The following is a 22,210-nucleotide window of genomic DNA, read 5'->3' on the forward strand; positions in this document are numbered from 1 at the left end:
ACACATTTACAGACCTATAGTAGAGCATTTAGTCTTTAATGTAAAAAAAGGAATGTGGCTTTTTTTTCCATTTCATCATCAATTTAGAATGTACACTACTGTTCAAAATATTGGAATCATTTATCTATTTTAAGATTTTATTATGTTTTTGAAAGAAGCTTTGCTCACCAAAGCTGCATTTATTTGATCAAAAATGCTGTAAAAACAGTAATATTGTTGTGAAATATTATTACAATTTAAAAGAACTGTTTTCTTTTTAAAATATTTTAAAATGTAATTTATTCCTGTGATGCAAAGCTGAATATTCAGCATCTTTACTCCAGTCTTCATGTGTCACATGATACATCAGAAATCATTCTAATATGCTGATTTGCTGATCTATTATTAGCAATTTTTACTGGTGTTCAAATATTAATAATGGTTATTTTATTATTAGCAATGTTGAAAATTGTTTGCTGAAATTTTTGCTGCTTAACATTTTTGTGGAAACCATGATAAATTCACCATTTATTTGAAACATATTTTTTTTTATGTCACTTGAATCAATTTTAAAAAAATATTTATTTTCTTTTTTTAAAAATCGTACTTACCCCAAACTTCTTAATGGTAGGGTATCACGGTTAATGTTAAAATATTAAGCAGGCCAACGGTTTTCCACATTGATAATAATAATTTCATGAGCAGCAAATCAGCATATTAAAATGATTTCTGAAGGATCATGTGACACTGAAGACTGGAGTAAATTAATTTCTCCATCAGAAAAATAAATTCAATTTGAAAATATGTTAAAATAGAAAACAGTTTAAATATTACTTTATACGGTTCAAATATAAACAGTTTACTTCAATACTTAAAACACATTTCAGTGCATTATAAAACCTTTTTTATGTGGTTTTATTGCATCAAGTTCTGCGTCATAATGAAATAGTTATCATTAGACCATTCCCTCGCTGATAAAATGACCTGGAAATGACTTCAATGTTCCTCTAGACTTGTCTGGATGTGCGCTGCATGAAACAGGGGAAAATTTGTGCTAATGGCGGAAAAAAACCCAGCTCGAATATGATACAGTATTTGAGATATTCAAGTAATAAGCCACAAGAGGACCAGCTACAGATATTACTATAGTTAAGAGGTGTTAAGCATGATACGAAACAAGTAATGAATTTGACAGAAATTTCAGCTGCAGGTTTCTTTTGATAACGAGATCTATTAATTTATTATATGCAGTACTGTGTTGTACTTCAATATTTAATACTGCTAAACTAATTCTAGCTGCATTAGAATAATCAATCCTGCATTCATTGTGTACTGTCTACTTATGTAATACAGACGGTTTTTGTTGCTTGTCCAATTTAATTAAAATGAGCAGATACAATTGTTGCACATTTTATCCTGCATGCAATTAATTTACATTTATAAAATGAAAGTTTGCTTAATCCATTTGCAATAAGATGAACATTTTTCACTGCCATAAGGGGATGTACAGAAATCTAGATTGACTGACCGACACTGGAAAATTATGCGTGGTTTTTAATCTAACATCATCCGTCCATGTAGCTCATTTAATTTAGTACTCTGCTAGATTAAAATATGGTTATTTCCTTAATTATTTTTGTATGGCAGAAAAAAAAAAATCAATAGCTAATATTTGCCTATTTATAACAATCCAAAAATGTATTAAAATATGTAACATCATTATGCAGTAATAATAAATATAATAAAGCTAAATAATAAAGTAACTGAATACAAAATCAAGCTTAATCCTTTTAACTACTCAACTTCAACTTTTATTTATTTATATAGCACATTTACCCGCAACGTTGTTGCCCAAAGTGCTTCACAGTTACAGTAAAAAGACATACATATATAAAAACAGAACATATCAAGCCTAGCGGATGAAGGCATATTTCACACTCTTAAACATCTCCCTCACCCACCAGCATAATGAGATCAGTGTGTAGGAAGAAATAAAACTAAGTAAAAGTGTATACCTACAGTGTACACCACCCTTAACTAAAGGCTAAATTAAAAAGGTAAGTTTTTAACTGCGACTTAAACATTTCTATTGATTGAGCTAGCCGGATATGAAGGGGGAGGCTGTTCCACAACTTAGGAGCCACAACTGAAAAAGCTCGGTCACCCTTTGACTTCTTTTTAGAAAAGGGGACCGCCAGCAAAGATTGGTTCGTGGATCTTAATGTCCTGCCTGTTGTGTAAGAGTCTAAAAGATCCACAATGTATTTTGGGGACCTGTTGTGCAATGCTTTAAAAACCATTAATAAAATCTTATATTCAATCCTGTACTGAACCGGCAGCTAATTGAATCTTGAAATTAAGGTCAGTTAGAAAAACAAACTCATTTAGCTAAATATATGCACTATATTACACATTACTGTTCTTCAATATCTGATGTATGTTTGAATAAATCTTCCATAAAAAAAAGTTATGACAGCCAAACATTTAAATGTTTATATTTAAAATAAAAATAAAAAAAAAATAAAAATAAATCGGAGAAAAAAGTTATTATTATAACGTTATTATTATAAAACTTCCTTGTGTGTAATTTAAGTGTTTGTAGACAAATCAGTTCATTTTAACCTTTATTATTATAAGCATTAACTGATTATAGTGATGTAACAACTATAAAGCTGGTAAGTCCCGCCCATCCGTAAAACCCCACTGGACCTCTAGATTGAAAAATCGTCAATGCAAGTGAATGTGAGAAAATAATTATTTTCTGGTCCCAATTTTGAATTGTGCCATGAATGTGAACAAATGTTGTCTGTGAATTTTTTATATAATTTTTCATGTTACGAGTTTGACAGTATATTGTATGATTCTTTGGCTAGCAGGAAAAGACTACATGTCGCCTATGTGACGTCACCCCATAACACATTTTCGCTCCACTTGTCAAATCACGATGCTAATGCTGCGATAATCTATGGAGACAGATCGAGATGCCTGTGTGTTTTGTACCCAAATGTCACCATTGTAGTCCAAGAGTGAAGAGTTGTAGTCCACGAAGTGCTCTCACACAAAGTCTAACCGTATCAAACTTCTACCTGCTAAATTGTAGCATTCTTCACACGAAAAATTATATAAAAAAATTCACAGACAACATATGTTCACATTCATGGCAAAATTCAAACGGGACCAGAAAATAATTATTTTCTCACATTCACTTGCATTGACGATTTTTCAATCTAGAGGTCCAGTGGGGTTTTACGGAAGGGACTTACCAGCTCTATAGTTTATAGCATTAGTAATTTTCTTTTCCTTGAGAAAATGTATGAATCAAGATCGAAACGAATTGATTTGAAATCAGAATCGAATCACAAGCTCGTGAATAGAAATCAAATTGAATCTTTTTTTTTATTTTGTTCATAATTAATTTAGTTGTTTTGTTTCATTTAATAATTTTTTTTAATAATGCCATTGTTGATGCTGTGTCGCATTGCTGATTCAACAGTCTCAATGAAATTATAAAATACTTAAAATGTTACACTAATTTTGTGGATGTGAAATCAGGGAAAGCCTGAAGGGCAATATCAAGTGTTGATATGACAGGAAAGTCCCTAGGCTGCAGAGTCGGTGTGCAAACAGAGACACATATTTGCATCTGTAACCCATTTAACACCTAAATCAAGCTTAGAACAGCTGGATTCAAATCACAACAGTTCCTTTAACACAAAACAGAGGCACCTGGGCGCTGCTTGCATTTTCTGCATGGTGTTTGTGTTGAGACTGGAATGAATGAATCCCATCATGCCCACAGGGTGAGAGGAAGCAGACGAGCAGCTGACAGCAGCATCAGCGTCTGGACACCTGAGCTCGCAGGCTAACGCCGCGCCGCGTGCTTGTCTGAAAACATCTGCGTGTCTCTGTGTGTCTCAAAGTGCTCTGGCACACTTTGCATACGGGTATGCGCTGCATATTTGAGACTAGGGTTCGCTTGGCTCATAAAACATCTGATCATTTTGAAAATGTTATCATTTTATTGTACGCTTTCAATTTTCACTTGCGATCACTGCCCACGGTCAACCCTGAAAAACGATTAATGGAAACTGACATGCTTGAAAAGCTGAAACGGCCACACATATTTTAGCCTGTGACCTTGTGTGTATTAAAGGGACTATCACAGATTTAAAATGGTACAATGCCAATATTTTGGGAATTAATGTGAAGCATAAAAGCTTTCATGTATTGGGTGACTAATGCATCAATGCATGATTTTAGAAAAAAAAAAATTCAAAGCATTGATAATGGAATTTAATATTCAGCTATCAGAACTTCAATAAAACCTTGTTAGGGCATGTAAAAGCATTGACGTTCAATGCGTGACACCATTGTGGAGGAGATGACGTGATCCTAAATATGTTTCCAAAGCACAAATATAAGCATAAAACTAATTTTACTAGTGACTGAATTTTTTTTTTTTTTACTGAAACACCAAAACCAGAATTAGTTTTCATTAGGCTGAAAACCGAAACAAAAAAATAAAGTTTATTACATTTATTTAATATGCAACACTCAAAGAGCTGTATATAAACATATAAAAACTGCCTTATGTGCAATTTACATCAGCTTTTTAATGACGTAATTATGTTTCTACTTCAATTTGTCATTGAAATATAGACATTTAAATGATGGCTGTAATAAAAACTTATTCAGGTTTCAACGTTTTCATGACAGATGTATCCAAACATACATTAAATCATGACAACAGTAAGTAAAACTATACTGAATATGTAATATTGTGCTTATATAAATATGTATATTAAAAGTTTGTTTTTAGCTTACCAACCAGATATGAACACTGATGGCTTTCATGAAGTAAATATATTTTTATGTGACAAGCTGTTTTATTGAAGTCTTTCCATGGTTGAAACACTGATCGATTAATTACATGATACATGACACATTTTAGTAAGTAATAATAAGTTCAGTAAGTAGTAATGAAATAATCAGTTCACATGTCAAATTTTTGGTGCAGCACTAAAATCTAAACGAAATCAAAGTCTATTAAAGGAGAACTTGGTAACTTTTTTAACTTAATAAAACTGTCTAGAAATCATTTGGATGGTTAAACAACCTGTTCTGGTGATATTGGTGACTTTCCCCGCTCCCCCCAGCGTTCCCAGGCGGAAAACCAACCTTGCAACTTGGGGACTACCGTCCCGGCAAAATAGAAATTGGAAGTCTCGTGAGAAGCGAGAACGAGAACGAGAACGAGCACGAAACACGAATCGCTTTACGGCAATTCAACATAAACACACACGCATGTATGATGTATTACCAGATTACCCACCTCGGTAGACATAGCTCCACACGATACAAGTTGGCTTGCTCCGATCAAAACAAACGCACATGAGCAGCTGTAGAGAGGGGGAGGAGGCCGCCGCGAGTGAGTTTTTTACGACCGTGTTGTGAAATATACGCCCCCCCACAGCTGTAAGGGGAGCTCGTGGGGAAAACATGCGACAACAAAAGGGAAAATCAGCGAAGAAGTGACTAGAGTTCGCTAGAGTTGCCGAGTTCTCCTTTAAAGTGAATCCCATGATACATTGGATTCCCATAGCAACAAAAAAGAAAGTTAAAATGATCTTTCAACTACACTAGCAATGTCAAAATAGCTCCTAGTCTAGATGAGCATTTTAAAAAATTAGGGCAAATTGTATAGTCATGGTATAATAATGCGATGTTACCATAGCAACAAGCCCAGTAATAAAACAACAGCCTCAACTTAAAGTCAAGGCTTGAGTTATTCATTTAACTGTAATGAGTGAAAAGTGAGTGAACCACTGCTGCCAGAGAGACTATTCAAAAAAATAGCACTGGATAATGGTACCTACAGCACAGTGTAGCCATTGCAATGGTACTTACACCAGTACAGGGCGCACTGCATTGTTCATGTTGCCGTAAGCAGCTCGACCCAGCAACTCTCGAAAGCAACTCTCCGCCAATGAAGCCGGGTTTTCCTCTCCAGCCCTGAAAAAGAGACGCATACATATAAGAGCACATGTAATAAACTCGGTCATTTACAGCGTGTGGTTTTACGCTCTGCATTCTGATGTCAAATACACAAGTGTATTAAATGATGCATTAAAGACCTGTGAGGAAAAAAACCCAGCCACCTCTCTCTCTCTCACACACATATACACACACACACACACACACACACACACACACACACACACGCACGCATTCTTTGTCCCTTCAGCTCACCGACAGCCCATGGAAAGCAATTAACAGAATCTGACGACCTTGAAAAGCTGAAATAACCACACAACTCTGCAGGCACACACACATCAGTTGTGTCTATGTGTTTTCTGGAGCCAATAATAGTCACATATTCAACCTAATCAGAGTGCCGTATATTAAAGCACTGCAACAGCAAACAGTGGCTATTATACTGTTTACTTCACAGTATACTGTATATTTCCTGCTATTTTTGTCAGTAGTTTGTAAAATAGCATGCAATGTTTTAAACTGTGTTGTGCTGCAAAATAAAATTATCATATTATTTTCCTGAAATACCTTTTCTTCATTTTGCAGTGAAATATTACATTAGTAAAAGGTATTATTATCATTATTATTATTTTATAGTCATAATGTCACAAAATTTTAGGCCAAATTGTGCAGCCCTACAAACTAATGTAGTAGGTCTGGTTATTCTATGCACACAGAAATTATGCAATTATGCACTACTGCAAAAGTAGTATGAATAGTATAGCAGATTATGAAAATTCTGAACACTTTTTACAATTTAGAAAGTAATTTCAGTAAATAATGAATTAAATGAAACATTTCTAAGGCGGTTTTAATTTATTCTGAGAGATAAGCTTTCAGATGAGAAGAGTCCTCTGTGACATCAACAGGTCAGGTGTCATTCCAGCCCAGCTTACACACGTCAATCAAACACAGCCCTGTTTTGTGTTTGCAACCTTTATCACCGATCGATACACTAGATCGGATTTCAGCTCCTGATTATAGGGTAGAGGGGAACGATTGATGTCTCCGTACGCATAAACACAAACAGGCAATTAAACTTAAATATTCTGTGCACAAAGGAGCCATTATCTGAGACAAACTCACATTTATTCTCAAACAACCACACACACATCTTTAAAGGAATCAGATATCCTTGATTGCCCTCTACATGTGGACCTCCAAAGATCTCTTATCAAGAAAATCTCTCTTCCTCCCTGCCTCTCTGTGTTTGGTGGTGTTATGAAGGTGTTTTTCAGTGTGTGGTACAGAACAAAAAACATCAAGCACAAATTGAAAAGCAATTTGTGTATGAAAAATATTGAGTGTTAAAAATTAAATGATTTCCCCTGCTCGAGTGTGTGTGTGTGTGTGTGTGTGTGTGTGTGTGTGCGTGTTTCAGGTATACCAGAAATCTTTGACCTTGTGGGGAAATTTTTTGGTCCCCAGTAAAACGGCTTTTAAATCACATTAAATTATGTTTTCTGAAAATGTAAAAATGCAGAAAGTTTTCTGTGAGGTTTGTGTTTAGGGGTAGTGATAGGGGATAGAATATACAGTTTGTAGAGTATAAAAATTATTGTCTATGGAAAGTCGCCATAAAACATGGAAACCAAACGTGTGTGTGTGTGTGTGTGTGTGTGTGTGTGTGTGTGTGTGTACCAACCTCTCAGAGTCGTCATTATCTTGCATGTTGAACAGCATGGAGGGGATGAGTTTATCCATGTGTTGAGGTTCCCAAATAATTGCCTGGAGTTCATCATTCACAGTCTTTCTGACGACACCCTGAAGACCCTTAATGCCTGCTACACGGATCCTACAGCAGGAACACGTTAAACACAGTAAATAACGCACTCATTAGATCACGACTGCCAAAGTCAACTTTTGAATCTGACTGCATTAGTTAACACAATATCAAAAAGCAATTGGCATCTGGAAACAAATTATGCTAGACCTTTTCTCAATACCATCTTCAGAAGTCACCTACGGGCTATTTTGGGCTTGTGGTTGAAAATTGTTACATATCTACTGTTTTTCTTTTTTTAAATATTATAATAATATTAAAAATAGTAGATATATAGGGTTTGAAATTAACTTTTCCACTCAAACCGGCCAATTTGGCTACAAAATTTTTAAGTTACTGGCCATTCAGAACTTCTACTAGCCAAAAAAAAAAAAGAGAAAAGAAAAGAAATTAACCAGATTAACATCAAATTAACTACATCACATCTTTTATATATATATATATATATATATATATATATATATATATATATATGCTGATTTGCTGCTCAAAGAAACAATTCTAATTATTTTCAATGTTTAAAGGATTCTTTGATGACAGTTCTGCATATTATGTATATTATATTTTATTATAATTTATTATTATAGAGTCAAATTATATTTTTTTCTTTTCTTTTCTTTAAATTATTTCATTTATTGACAGCCCAACATAAAACAACCATAGACGGACACAAATGCACACACCTGCTGCGAGTTTCGGGGTCCTCATGTGTGGAATGACACATGGCACTGAACTGCGAGACGAAAAAGTCGTATCTACGATGGTAAGAGGGTGTATCCTCCTCGATGTTCGCGAACTTCACAAACTACAAGGAATCAGACATACACTCAGAATTTGTCAGAAACACACACAACCACACCCAATCTTTTGCGCTCTCACACAATGACAAAATCAAAAACACCCCCAAACAAAGGTGTGATGGCGATATTCCCTTTCCATGATGTGCGGAGGAAGTTACTGCTATCAGCCAGACAAGTGTGACATCTCGTTAGATGAACTAACGTGTGTTCATGTGCATATGTGTGAATTATTGTCTGTTTGAAATAAACCGGGGGTCCATATTTGACATTTGTAGTGCTGGTTTCATAGACAAGGCTTACATTAAGCCAGGATTAGGCCTTAGTCCAATTAGGACATTTAAGTAGCTTTTATAAACGTGCCTTAGAAAAAACATTACTGGTGTGCATCTTGAGACAAAACAATGGCACAGACATTTTAAGATACGTCATTGCAAGTTGCTTTCAGTTAAAAACAGCTCAAACATGCCTTTTGGTCTGGGACTAGCTTAAGCCTTGTCTGTTAAACCGAGCAATGGCATTTTATTTCAAAGAAGTTCACTAAAGCAGCAATAAATGAACATTTCCCACCCATTCCTTGACTATCAGTATTAAACAACCTCTGTATTGACTGGGTTCTGTTTTCCAAATTTCCTATATAAATGATGCGAGTCGTCATATGTTAATGCACTCATACAGTCAATACCGTGAATTCCTTCTGAATGACCTGCTTTTGCGAGGACATTAAATAATATCTCATGTTACTGAGAAATGTAGTTTCAGGCTTCAACAGATGATGCAATGTTCAAAACACACAAACAATCCAATGCAGTAGAATCTTTGCAATGAAATGCTTCAGATCCTCTGTGAGCAGATATGAGAAACCCAGATGAGGAATAATTCAGCAGAAAATTGAATGAGCAGAGAGAGCGAGAGGGAAAGCAAGAGACTGAAAAAGAGAGAAAAAAGAAAAAAAGCACCATAACAAATGGCAGAATAACAGTCAAAGCCATTTCTCATCTTGCACCTGAATCTTTCACGTCTCCTGCAGAGATCTGGGACTGCATCACTCAGGCTCCTTCAGTCACACACACAAACTTACTGAGTTGGTGCCCAGCACTTGTAAATCTGGTTCTCTGGATTCCAGCAGTTTGGCTACCATGTGTAAGAAGCTCTCCACAAATGGCTTGATACTCTGGGAATGACAGGCCATCAACAACTGATCCAACGCCTCCATCGCAATCACAACGTACCTGTGCGTGCACACACACACACAGAGAGAGAGAGAGTGAAAGAGAGAGAAGAAGAAAAAGGGTCCAAAATGAACACTTTCCAAGCTCCAAATATAAGCAAAAATTAAAAGTGTAAGAACAAAAATAGTATAAATAATACAATTGTAAGAAATAAAATAAACAATACAATTTTAAGAATGATAGTCTGAGCATCTTTGATGTGATATTCAAAGCATATACACTCTTAAAAAGAAAGGTTTCAAAAGGGGGTTTTCGCAGTGCCGCCAAAGTTCTTTTGGGTTCCCCAAAGAACCTTTCAATGAATAGTTCTTAAAATATATATATATATATATATATATATTTTTTTTTTTTTGCTAAAGAACCTTTTCCCACTATTAACAACCTTTTATGCAGTGGAAAGTTTCCATGGATGTTAAAGGTTCTTAACAAAACCAATAGGAGGAACATTTTAATGGTTCCCATAACTGTTGGTGGAAGAAGTACCCACTTTCAGCTCGGTTTTGCGCTGCTGGACCCAGTCAGCACAAAACCGAGCTGAATGGAGGGAAAGGCTCAAGACCATGCCAACAACCTCCAGAAACTAAAAAGAAGTTGCCTGGAATCCAACCAACAAACATGAACTATGTAAGCCAATATATGTCTATGGTCTATTGTCATCTTCATTTTCGCTTGCGACAGAAGCATGCCAAACATAAACGTTTTCATAGTTCCTATAACTATTGGTGGAAGTTACCACTTTTTGGCATATTCGCACTAAAGGAACTGGGAATGATTTTAGTTGTAGGACTGCCTTTTAGGTAGGGTACCGAACTTGCTTCTTTTGAGGGCACTGACCGAATTACGTCGGTACTACCAAGCATTAAATCAATTGGTGCAAAATTTCGGTACCTGAGAATGCATCTGGTCGTGAGAGTAAGGTACGTTATATATATTACTCCACAAAAGCGGTGTGGGAAATAACTGTGTGTGTATTTGTGTGTGTCTTACCCATAGCGATGTCGTACCACATCTCTGCTAAGACGTTCAGCCAGGTATGCTCCGATGCGGTCCAGCTTCTCTGGTGCCGACACCGCATAAAACGTCAGCTTCTCCATATCAGATTTCACCAGTCCATCCTGAGGAACAACACAAAGAACAATGAACATTTGTTAAAACATTTTTTTATTAAAACACACACACCGAATCGAATCGTTGAACTACTGTACGTTGGTAACAATGGAACTTGCGACCATAGTTAGCTAACAATGCTTTTAGGAAACACACCCTATATAGGTGGTGCCTAGCGATGTCTAAGTAAACTGACTGTGTAGAATATTTGAAGTGAATAATTTTTGGAAAAAGTGTTTACAATCTAACAAAAGGCGTCAGAAACAGAAACTCACTTTTACCCAAAATCCATTTTGAGAAATAAACTCCTGAAGCTCTCAAAGTGCTAATTAACTTAACGCGATTTTAACATACGGTACATATCATGACTGTGGGGAATCTGTCTGTGTGTGTGTGTGTGTCAGTGGAAACAGTCACACCCTCTCATGAGAAAATTACTCACACTTAGCTTCAGAGAAAACAATTGTGTGTGTGTGTGTGTGTGTGTGTGTGTGTGTGTGTGTGTGTGTGTGTGTGTGTGTGTGTGTGTGTGTGTGTGTGTGTGTCATTCTAATCAACAGAGCTGAATGTAAATGATGAATATAACAGCAAGGTTAAAAAGCTTGCCAGTGTGTATGTTGTTGTATATCAAACTGTTGAGAAGGTCAAAGGTCAAAATTAAAGCATTAATACATTTTCATAATAACAGTGCCATAACATTTCTCTCCAACAATATGAATAACAAGCAACAGCTGCCAGTCAACTGCGCTTTAAATTTAGATTGATAGTCCAAGCAGCTTCTTTCTTATTATGCCTTGGCATTTACTTTACCGGGTCTCTGAGGACAGGAAGAGCCAATGAGAATATATTTTGATCACAGCACTTGAACCTGAATGCATCTGAAGCACAGTGCATGAACTCTGATATAACTATGGTATTTAAAGATTTTATTTAAAGTCTCTGTCAAAAACCTGAGTTTATTATGTAAATGAGCAAGACTTGTTGACTGCTGAATTCTACTGTGTCTCCTTTAAGACCCCCTGTGGTGAAAATCAAGATTTTAAATGTTGTATATACAGTATGTCTATGTGGTGTTTCTAATATGCTTTAAAAGGGATAGTTCACCCAAAAATGAAAATAATCTCATGATTTAATCACCCTCAAGCCACCCTAGGTGTATATGACTTTCTTCTTTTAGACGAACACAATCGAAGATATATTTAAAAATATCCTGGCTCTTCCAAGCTTTATAAAGTGAATAGTGAATGGGGGGAGAGATTTTGAACCCCCCCCCCCCCCCCAAAAAAAAAAACAAAAATGCATCCATCCATCATAATAAGTAATCAGTAAGGGTTAATAAAGGTCTACTGAAGCGAAGCGATGTTTTTTTTGTAAGAAACATATATATGGCACATTTGTATATTGCAAGCAATATGTTATAATTTTTATATTATAAATCTTACAAAAATTGTGTTTAAGAAAATGTAACAAATTCAGGAGTTTCAGAATCAGGATGTCTAACAAACTAAAAATAGCCTATGTGTACAGTAATGCACTTAAAATGGAGGCCTAGCAGACAAGCTGGCAACCTGGTATATTCAATTTATTCCAATATCCCAGAATTGAATTTCCATCTATTCCAGTGATATGTTACCTTGGGGTCCTCTGGGAATATATTGTCCACTAGTCGCTTGTAGCGTGGTCGCAAAGGACCACAACATCCACACACACCTGTTAAAAAAAAAGAAAAAAGATAATAAAAGTGTAAGTGTTACACATACAATAGAAACACAATATTGAATTTTTAAAATCAACTTTGTATGTTTTCTGTTCAAACTGCAGAAACACAAATGATTCTAGTGAGTTCAACTGTGACTGGTAACTGGTGTGCATTGAAAGAAATAGATTCAAAGTGGCATTCTTGCATCCATCTGCACTGTTTTCTAAATGTTTTTCTATTTTAATATGCGCTAGACTGATGTCTATGTTGTGCTGCATGATTGCACCTAGCAAATTTTTTTATGCGTCTCCTGCCATAGCACCACGTTTAGATAGTTTGTCAAGGTAAAGAAGTTCAGCTTTTAAAATCGTGCCTTGTGATACTAGCTTTCAGTACCATCCCGCTGCGCTGTGTCTGGCAGTTTCTGAACGTAAGAATGGCCCTAATGAGCTAGGACAGACATACAACATAAGCAGTCCTACACCATACATTCAGACGTCACCCACTCGAGCCAATAATAACTTTGGAATCTATATACGCATGATATTAAAGTGAGCTGTCAGGAAGAAATGTGTATGCGCACTGGTGAAAGGCACAATGCAAACAGCAGGGTGTGTGTGTGTGCGATGCCACACAGTTTGAAACGCTAATGAATTATTAAAAAAAGTCAGAGAAGAAATCTGAGAGCAGCAGAGCAACTAGTACACACAAACACACACACACTTCTCATATTCAACACACACAAGCTGCTCTGACAGTCCTTCACCAGCTAGAGCTGAAATTGCTCATTCATCCAGTTCAACATGGATAATAAATCTGGATTGCATGTGCATGCATGTGTATATGCCAACAGAACGTGTTTGTGTGAGCAAGTGTGTGTGTGTGCAGGGATTGTAAAGTGAGATGTGGAAAAGGAGCCGCCATTATCGGCTCAAACACCTGATCCAACTTCTGAAAGACGGAAAAAGCGAGAGATGCTGCGAGGGGGGGGGAAAGGGAAAGCGAAAGAGAGCGGGCTTGTGAGCTCTACTGCAAAGTGACAAATGCATCAACATTCTTATTACCAAAGCGTGTGCAACACCCTTGTATTAATCATCAGGATCTCACACAAACAAACACACACATAGATACCAAGTCTGCTGAGGATAGATCTCCTCTCCCAGGTGTGTCTAAATCGGAATGTTCCGTCAGCTTCCGAGAGCGGCACCTGTCTGTACCTCCTCATCATGACCTCTGTCCTTTGATGACTCCTTTAGACCCCCCAAACCTCAAAACTGGTCCAAACAGTGACCTTTCTGGCTCCTGCCACAACCCTGGTCTGAGACTCACACACACCTGAACGGAATACCTGCACGAGGACTCGCCCTCTACTGGGACTGACAGCAGAGCTAGCCAATTACAGATTACAGGAAGTCTACTGTAGTCTGTCTGTGAGGTGACATTTACTGTGCGCTTTAACAAACAGGACGCTTAATAAATAATAATATTTTTTTTTTAAAAAGATGTCATGCATTAAAAAAAAAAAAAAAAAAAGAATATTCAGCAGTGAATAATGAAAGGTGAGACTGGAGTTGATTGGAAAAAGTGGGGTGCATCTATGGGTACGTCTCATATAGCTCCCTAGTTCCATAGTCAGGGCACTGATCAGGGAGTCGGCCATTTTAAGGGCTGTCTCAATCGCAAAATCTTACCAGTGCGCATCGGTGCTCACTATGTTCCCTTAACGGAAGTTCTGAAGTACGAAACATAAATCACTTTGAGCCAACATTGAGCCAATTATATTTCAGCATAAACATACAACGCTAGACAGGAAATTAACAATCTAACTAACATTTATCATTTATTTACGGCTGAAATGTTGCATGTATATGTAACAAGCAGAGTATTTATCACTTTAAATAACATTGAAAAAAGAATGTCAGAAAGATATCAGTTCTGCTGTTGTTCATAAATACCAGTAGTGATGTTGTACAACGAAGATGTTGTTATGTTGTTACGCAGGAAATAGAGTAATCAGTGTCCCAATGTGTTGTGAGCCAGGGTCCTTACAGTGCCGAGAGTTCATATATACTGACTCATCACCTATAGGAAGGTAGAGAGCTGATTGAAGCACCCTATAACTTTTGGCCCTCTAGCGATTAAAAAACAAAACTGCATGCATTTTAAGGAAGAACATTGTTTTGGTTGTGCTTTGGCAAAGATATAAACAGTTTAGATGGAAAAGATCTCAAGCTGACTAGCTGAAGACGTTACTGTAGCTACACATATTAAAGGGTTAGTTCACCCAAAAATGAAAATTCTGTCATTAATTACTCACCCTCATGTCGTTCCAAACCCGTAAGAGCTTCGTTCATCTTCGGTTTACGAATTAAGATATTTTTGATGAAATCCGAGAGCTGTCAGAACCATCCACAGACTGCAACGTAATTACCACAGTCAAGCCCCAGAAAGGCAGTAAAGACATCGTTAAAATAGTCCATGTAACTCCAGTGGTTCAACCTTAATGTTATGAAGCAATGAGAATACTTTTTGTGCGAAAAAAAAAAAAAAAAAAAAAAAAAAAAAAAAACTTAATTCAACAATCTATTCTCCTCCATGCCAGTCTGCTACACGATTCGGGCAAGCACCATAACGCATGCATATAGTCATGTGATCATGCTCAGCCAATAGTGAACCAGCGTTCTGCAGTAAAACACGGAAGAGCTGTACTTTGTGAATAGCCCAACAAAGTGAATAGTGTAAGAGAGTGGCAGAGAAGAGAGGAGAGTTTGTTGAAAAGTCATTATTTTTCTTTTTTTGCACACAAAAAGTATTCTCGTCACTTGATAAACTTAAGGTTGTGGAACTGTAGTCACTCTGACTATTTTAACAATGTCTTTACTAACTTTTCTGGGCTGGCAAATGCAATTACCTTGTAGCCTATGAAGGAGCTTTCAGATTTCATCAAAAATATCTTAATTTGTGTTCCGAAGATGAACGAAAGTCTTACTGGGTTGGAACAACATGAGGGTGAGTAATTACTGACAGAATTTTCATTTTTGGGTGAACTAACCCTTTAATAGGCACGGTACTTCCTTGAAAATAAATTGCAGCACAGTGCTACATATCCAAAAAGCCAAGCCAATGTTGATTCTCGTTTTATTACGAGCTGTGGCAACTAACCTATGATATATATGCACTATTTAAATTATGACTATAATGTCCCTCTATGACAGCTATAAATTAATAATATTCAATACTATAATATAATACTCAACCCCTTTCCAAACGAAATATCAAAAGACATTCACAATTTCTACAAAATCTCATGTCAGCTGGCTAGATTATGAGCCATGTTCAACACATCATAGAGAACCATATATTTAAGTAGGAAAGGCATAAATGGCACATGAACATGATCAGCAGAACATAAGGGCCTAATAAGGTCAAGTGACAATTCTGGACAGCAATTCCAAATGGAGGTCAATTTTGATTTCACATTTTTAAGGTTTAAACAAGCCAAAAAAAGTTAGCAAGCCCAGGCTAAAACTATCAAATACAAAGTAAGAGACAATATAAATAAATAATACTAATGCCAAGTTCATTCTGAAAACAAAATAATTGAGTTTTTGTTTTCTCCATCTACATTAGCAGAAAGAAAGGTCCATTTCATAGCAGCCACTGCCACCAGGGGGCGCTCACCCTGTGCGTGCCACCCCAGGGCTGGGTGCAAATCCTGCTTCCAACCGGTGCCTGTTGAATCCCCATTACTGCCAAAACAAGATCGTCTGGGGAAATGAAGAGATTGATTCAGCGCCTGCAGAGAAAATCCTCTTAACCTTATGAGGACCTGAAATAGCTTAAGAGTTTGAAGAGCGAGAGCAGAGCCCGAGAGAAAGCTGCCATAACAGAATTACCATCTATCTTAAAAGAGAGACCATGATGTATAATAATGAAGGCAGAACTTTAAGACCTTTGTGTGCACATGACATAAAATAAGCATTGCAGTTCTAAATATTTACTCGAGTAAAGCTCACTTGAATTTATTCTATCTTTGGAAGTCAATTTTCGAACGAGGAAACTTCATAAAAAACATCACAGATTAGGCAGATGTGTTTGGTTTCAGACACAGCCAATGTAAAACCTCGTCTATCTAAGATTACAATTGTCGTACTGTTCTTTTGAAACACACAGTGAACCTTAGAAGGTTCCACTTGAGATTTTGACCACAGATGTGTGTGTGTGTTTGCTTTAGTGTGTATACCCAGCTTTCTGTTCTAATTTCAATCTGAAGACTATGATGTAAAATCCCATAATCCTTTACCATCCGACAGAGTACAGGTAGTGTCTATACAAATACACTCTCCCAAACTCGCCGATACACACACTGTACTAAATTTACCGGCATGGGTCGATGGAGTGGAGGGTAGATAACAAAATATGCACGAGCTAGTCAATATGGAGAGAAAAAAAAAGGAAGACAGGAGAGAGCGAGAAACGGAAAACCTCTTATTTCTTGCTCTAATCTGACTGGTTTCTGATTTGAGAGAAATTCAACCATTTACATGCTGTACATGCATAGTCTGCACATTTGCAGTGCACTTATGAGATCATTAGCCCAGTTACTATTTCCCATAACACAATGCAACTGTCTCTAAACTTTTAAAAATATGACTGACATCTGGAAACACTGCAGGCAGCGACAATTTAGTTTACTACAAACAAAATCATGCGTGCCATACTGTGTATTGGTTATGTAAACAACATGAAGAATGACATTAACTTAGGCAGTATGAAAATATGCTGTTTCAAACTAATTACACCTTTTTTCTCTTTTCCCCCATGTTTTTCATGGTTCTAATTAGTGTTCGACCAATGTTTTTTTTTTTCAATTGTTGAAGCTGATATTTAAAGATTAATGTTGAAGGGTAGGAGACAAATAACTTGGATACATTTCAATGGTCAAAAAATGCCGAAATATGAACGTAAACAGTCTGCTGTATTGTTCATCCAAAAAATAAATCTGATCAAAAATAAAAAAAGACTGATGAGAAAGAGAGACAACCACCAACATAAAGTACAAGGCTTTTTAAACTACTCATTACCACCCTTACAATAATTTATCACATTTTATTGTAGTAACATGTTGTAGTTCATTTACAGTAGTTTCTAGGCAACTATTTATCATAGAAAGATGTAGATTGTTTTTTATAAAAAAAAAAGATATACATTGGCCTATAAGCATAATAATGAGGAGCCATCAATGGTCTAACCTTTATTTATGCTTTAACAAATGCCACAATTACAAGAACTATGGTACATTTTTATAAGGGCAAGTACAAGGTAGAATCAAAAGCTTTAAAGTCTGGACCTTCAGACCAAGGTATGTGTAAAATGTGTTCTGTTTTGATGATGAAGGATATTTGGAAAAACCTGACTTTCTGTAAATCATTAATTTTATCATCATAAAAACCCGATGAAATGAAAGCAGCATCTGTTAAGAGTAGGAAATAAGCATTTTCTATAGAAGAAAATGTGGAGATGTGAATATACACAAGTCAAATTTGACTTCCCATGGCGGATTGAAATAGAAAAACTGATTGAATTCACAGGTATGATCATCTGGAGCCTTAGATGATCATACCGGTGTATTCTATGCAAACAAGGAATTACCGTGTGTTAATTATTAATTAGCTGCAATAATCAACTTCGCATGTGCGAGTTATAAGTAAGCTACCACAAAAAAAAAAAAAAAAAAAATGCTAAATTAATGCTAGTAGTAGTAGTAGTAGTAGTAGTAGTAGTAGTAGTAGTAGTAGTAGTAGTAGTAGTAGTAGTAGTAGTAGTAGTAGAGAGGATGAGTAGAAAAATACTGACAGAATTTTCATTTTTGGAAGAACTATCCCAGTAATTAAATCTAAATACTGTAGATGGGATAAAACATCTGCTTTTTGATCATGTTATATTATTATATTATTATTAATAATACCACAAACACTGAAAAAAAGAGAGAATTTTAAGTTTCGGCTGAAAATAGTTTTACAACCCTGAATTTATTTGACCGAAACAGTGAAGTTTAAAGGTAGAGTAGACAATTTCAGAGAGCCTGGTATCAGGATGTGAAGAGTGTTTCAACCAATATCCACTTTATTCCTACGCCCCATGACGTTTTTCGCGAATTATGGGTGTAACTTCCGTTAAGCTGTAAACAATCAGTGAAACGCTCGCTCTATGAACGTAATACGTTACAAAAGTGTCACATTGAGATGACATTAATCTACTCACCCTTCAACCATCAAACATTAAAAGGAAATTTAAAAGTGTAAAAGCATCAACAAGGTACTTTCAACAGACCAAATAACCCCAAAAGCGCGTAATATGTAGTAATATATCTGTATTAAGTAACTTGTGTTGCCTTAATCAAAAATGTTCATTAACTTCAGCATTACGTGATACTATTTCAAAGTGATTTCTGTCATTTTGACAGATTATAAATTGCATTTACCTGTGAAAACAAACCTGGAAAGAGACATGAGGATTTGAGGAGAATAACGAGAGATTCTTCATGCATTCCAGTGAATTATTAATGGATTAGATCGTAAATTAAATTCGGGAGAACAGACCACAAATGTGCAGTATATGTTGTCTTTTTTCATACTTTTACAGTGGATTGCAAAGGGAAAAAATAAAATACTCACGAGGAAAAGAAAGCAGCGATTGAAAAGAGCTCTTGCCACAGATATTCTTATTATAACATGTCACGTTAAAATACCAAGTATAACGTTATTTTCATGATGTCTGAAAATAAATCACGAAGGAAAATTGACAGCTCATCCAGTTAAACTGACGGATCAGCTTTATTTGTAGGGCAACCTTATGATTTGAAATGATTCGTTTCAGCCTTTTTGAATGGAAGTTCCCCAAACCGGAAGTGCCACCCATAATTCAAACCGCAGTAAGGTCGTCAGGAATAAGGTGGATAACAAAAAGTGTTTATAAAAAAAATAAAAAATTGCCTACCCTACCTTTAATTAGCGCTCCTTCAATGACACATTTTTGCAAAAGGTAAAACTCTCGTTACCAAATATCATCACCGCTACAATCATACACATTCAGATGGACATTTTTTGTACATAGGGGAACTACCACCTCTGTGAATAGGCCAAGAAGGCTGTTATCAGCCAATGACTTCAAAGTGGCCAAATATCGGCCTTGTCGATTGTTAATTCTAAACAAGGCTTTCCCCCCTAAAAAAAACTGTGCCATTTAAGACATTCTCAACAAACTGTTTAGCTGTATATTTCAATATTTATATAGATCATACATGCTTTCAAATGATCTGAAAGGAAGCAATCAAGGGCACACAGACAAAAAAAACAAGCACACAAACACGCCGATCGGACCTACCAGCATCAGCGTTCTCTGAGTCCATGTCTGTGTCTCTGTCTGCTCACAGGAACTGGGAGACAAAGGCTCTCTTTCTGTCTTACTATCTTTCTCTCACTAGGTGCTGTACAGTGCAGTAAGTCTAACCATCTTCTATAACACGCTCACATAAACACGCACACACACGAGCATCTGCATGAGGACAGAGGGGTAAGCTGTATTTAATTCTGATGATGCTGATGTTTTGGCACACTGAATATTTCACTGCAGTGTCGACACAAGCATCTGTCCGAATAACGCCACCATGCACGCGCACACTTGACCGACACAAAACACACACGCCGCCGCTTTCCCTTGATGTTTTCCCTCACACAGAATCTTCACTAGCACGTCGTCCACTGCGCATATGAATGAGACACTGCTGAAAGGAAAGCGAGAAACACCCATACAAAACACAGGACAGATCAAACGCACACATCAAACTCTCTCACGCACTCAAAACGGCCAACGGAAGATCAAACTTTGCTTTGCGAATGGGCACATTATCATCTCAAAGAGAGAGAGAGAGAGAGAGAGAGAGAGAGAGACTGGTCATTGTCCCGGTTTTGCCGGCACTTTGCTGCCAACAGGAACTGTTAAGGGTGTGCAAACTCAAGTTGAAAAAAATAAAATAATAATAATTCTCCTTTATTTTAGCGATGAACAGTGTAGTTGACAAAAGTTTGTTAATGCGCTCCAGATTCCAAAAACTGCGCCTGAGTAAAGTCTCGTTCACACCAAGAATGACAATAACTATAATGTCCACACCAGCGAACATCCACACGATATTGTTCATTTTATTATAAGCACACGCTGCAGTTCTGTTGGCTGCCACTGCTCAGAGCTGCGAGTACTGCACTGAGTTCTTTTTGTCACCTATTTGGGATTCAACAGTTAAATGCACACACTTATGTGTCAAAATTGCCATCTTTGCCAGTATCCTCGTAAACACAGTCATTTATGTCTTAAAGGTCCCATGACATGCTACTTTTTGTAGGCTTTAATATAGGCCTTAGTGGTCCCTAGTACTGTATCTGAAATCTCTTTCCAAAAATTCAGCCTCGGTGCAGAATTATAGCCACTACAAGCCAGTCCCAGAATGAGCTTCCTTCAGACGGGCCGTTTCGGTGTCTGTAGCTTTAAATGCTAATGAGGAGGAGAAAGGCGGCGCAAGGTGGAGGGTGGGTGTGGCCTTGACCATCTTGCGCAACGGTACCGTGGCGTGCATGTTTACGTTGGATATATTAATGGCACGAAGACACGCAGTCTTTCAAGCATTTCAGTTTGACCCAGAATCTGATCCGGATGGAGAAGCAACGGATGAAGAAGTTGCAACTCAGCGGCTCCAGCAGGACGTTTCCGAATGGTTAGTTTAAAATATTATGTCTGGATACGGTACTTTATTCGGATGGTTTACAGTTATTATCATGTAGCTAACGCGAACCTACTGTTGCCTTTTCATGAGAGATCCGTAACGTCTGTATTTATCTTATTACAATTACATCAAGCTCTGCGATCTTGAAATGCGGATATCGCGTGCGCCGTATAACCAACAGGAAAACGGTTATCCAAATAACAAAGTGTACAACACTCGCGTTACAGTGTGTGTATTCACACACATAAACTGCATAGCTGCATAGCTAATGTTGCAGCCACATTCTACGTGTAACAATCTAGGTAACCATAAACAGTAAAGCAACACACATATATCATTAGTTGACTTACTTGTCCGAGGTGTGTAGCTGAGCCAAAGAGAGTGATCCAGACTTTAGTTTCAGACGTTCAGCAAGCCCAGCTCTGTATTGACCCTTCGGTGTTCATTTGGACATCCAATTATTGAGCAATTGTTATGCTTCGCTCGCTCAAATGCCATGATATCTCTCGTGGACAAACTAAAATCGCGCGCGCGTTCCTGCTTCCTAGCGCATTTTCTCATGGGTGGAAAATATTCTCTGGGCGGGCAAAGCAGAGACAGGGGAGGTAACATTTCCTCCTTATGACGTCATAAGGAGGAGATTCAAGATCAGCGCGAATGAGCCTCCATTTTCTCAAAGGCAGAGAAAGATAGCAAAAGCTCGATTTACACCGATTGAAATTTCTAGAAACTTGGGGACCATATACAGGCTAGGGGAACTCATATTAAAGGGATAGTTCAGGATTTTAGACATGAATCTCT

General features: G+C 37.0%; 1 protein-coding gene across 2 annotated transcripts in view; it reads right to left on the minus strand.

The window, feature by feature from the left end:
- Nucleotides 1-22,210, minus strand: part of efr3a (EFR3 homolog A) — a 46,290-nt gene that overhangs the window by 18,689 nt on the left and 5,391 nt on the right. For both annotated transcript variants that reach the window (XM_081374252.1, XM_081374251.1), the window contains exons 3-8: nucleotides 12,565-12,641; nucleotides 10,812-10,939; nucleotides 9,674-9,824; nucleotides 8,479-8,600; nucleotides 7,658-7,807; nucleotides 5,887-5,991 (exon numbers count right to left, since the gene is read on the minus strand). In XM_081374252.1, coding sequence (XP_081230378.1) covers nucleotides 5,887-5,991; nucleotides 7,658-7,807; nucleotides 8,479-8,600; nucleotides 9,674-9,824; nucleotides 10,812-10,939; nucleotides 12,565-12,641 — 733 coding nt within the window. The remainder of the gene's footprint in view (nucleotides 1-5,886; nucleotides 5,992-7,657; nucleotides 7,808-8,478; nucleotides 8,601-9,673; nucleotides 9,825-10,811; nucleotides 10,940-12,564; nucleotides 12,642-22,210) is intronic.

Source organism: Scardinius erythrophthalmus (assembly GCF_964197995.2).
Source record: "Scardinius erythrophthalmus genome assembly, chromosome: 9".
NCBI lineage: Eukaryota > Metazoa > Chordata > Actinopteri > Cypriniformes > Leuciscidae > Scardinius > Scardinius erythrophthalmus.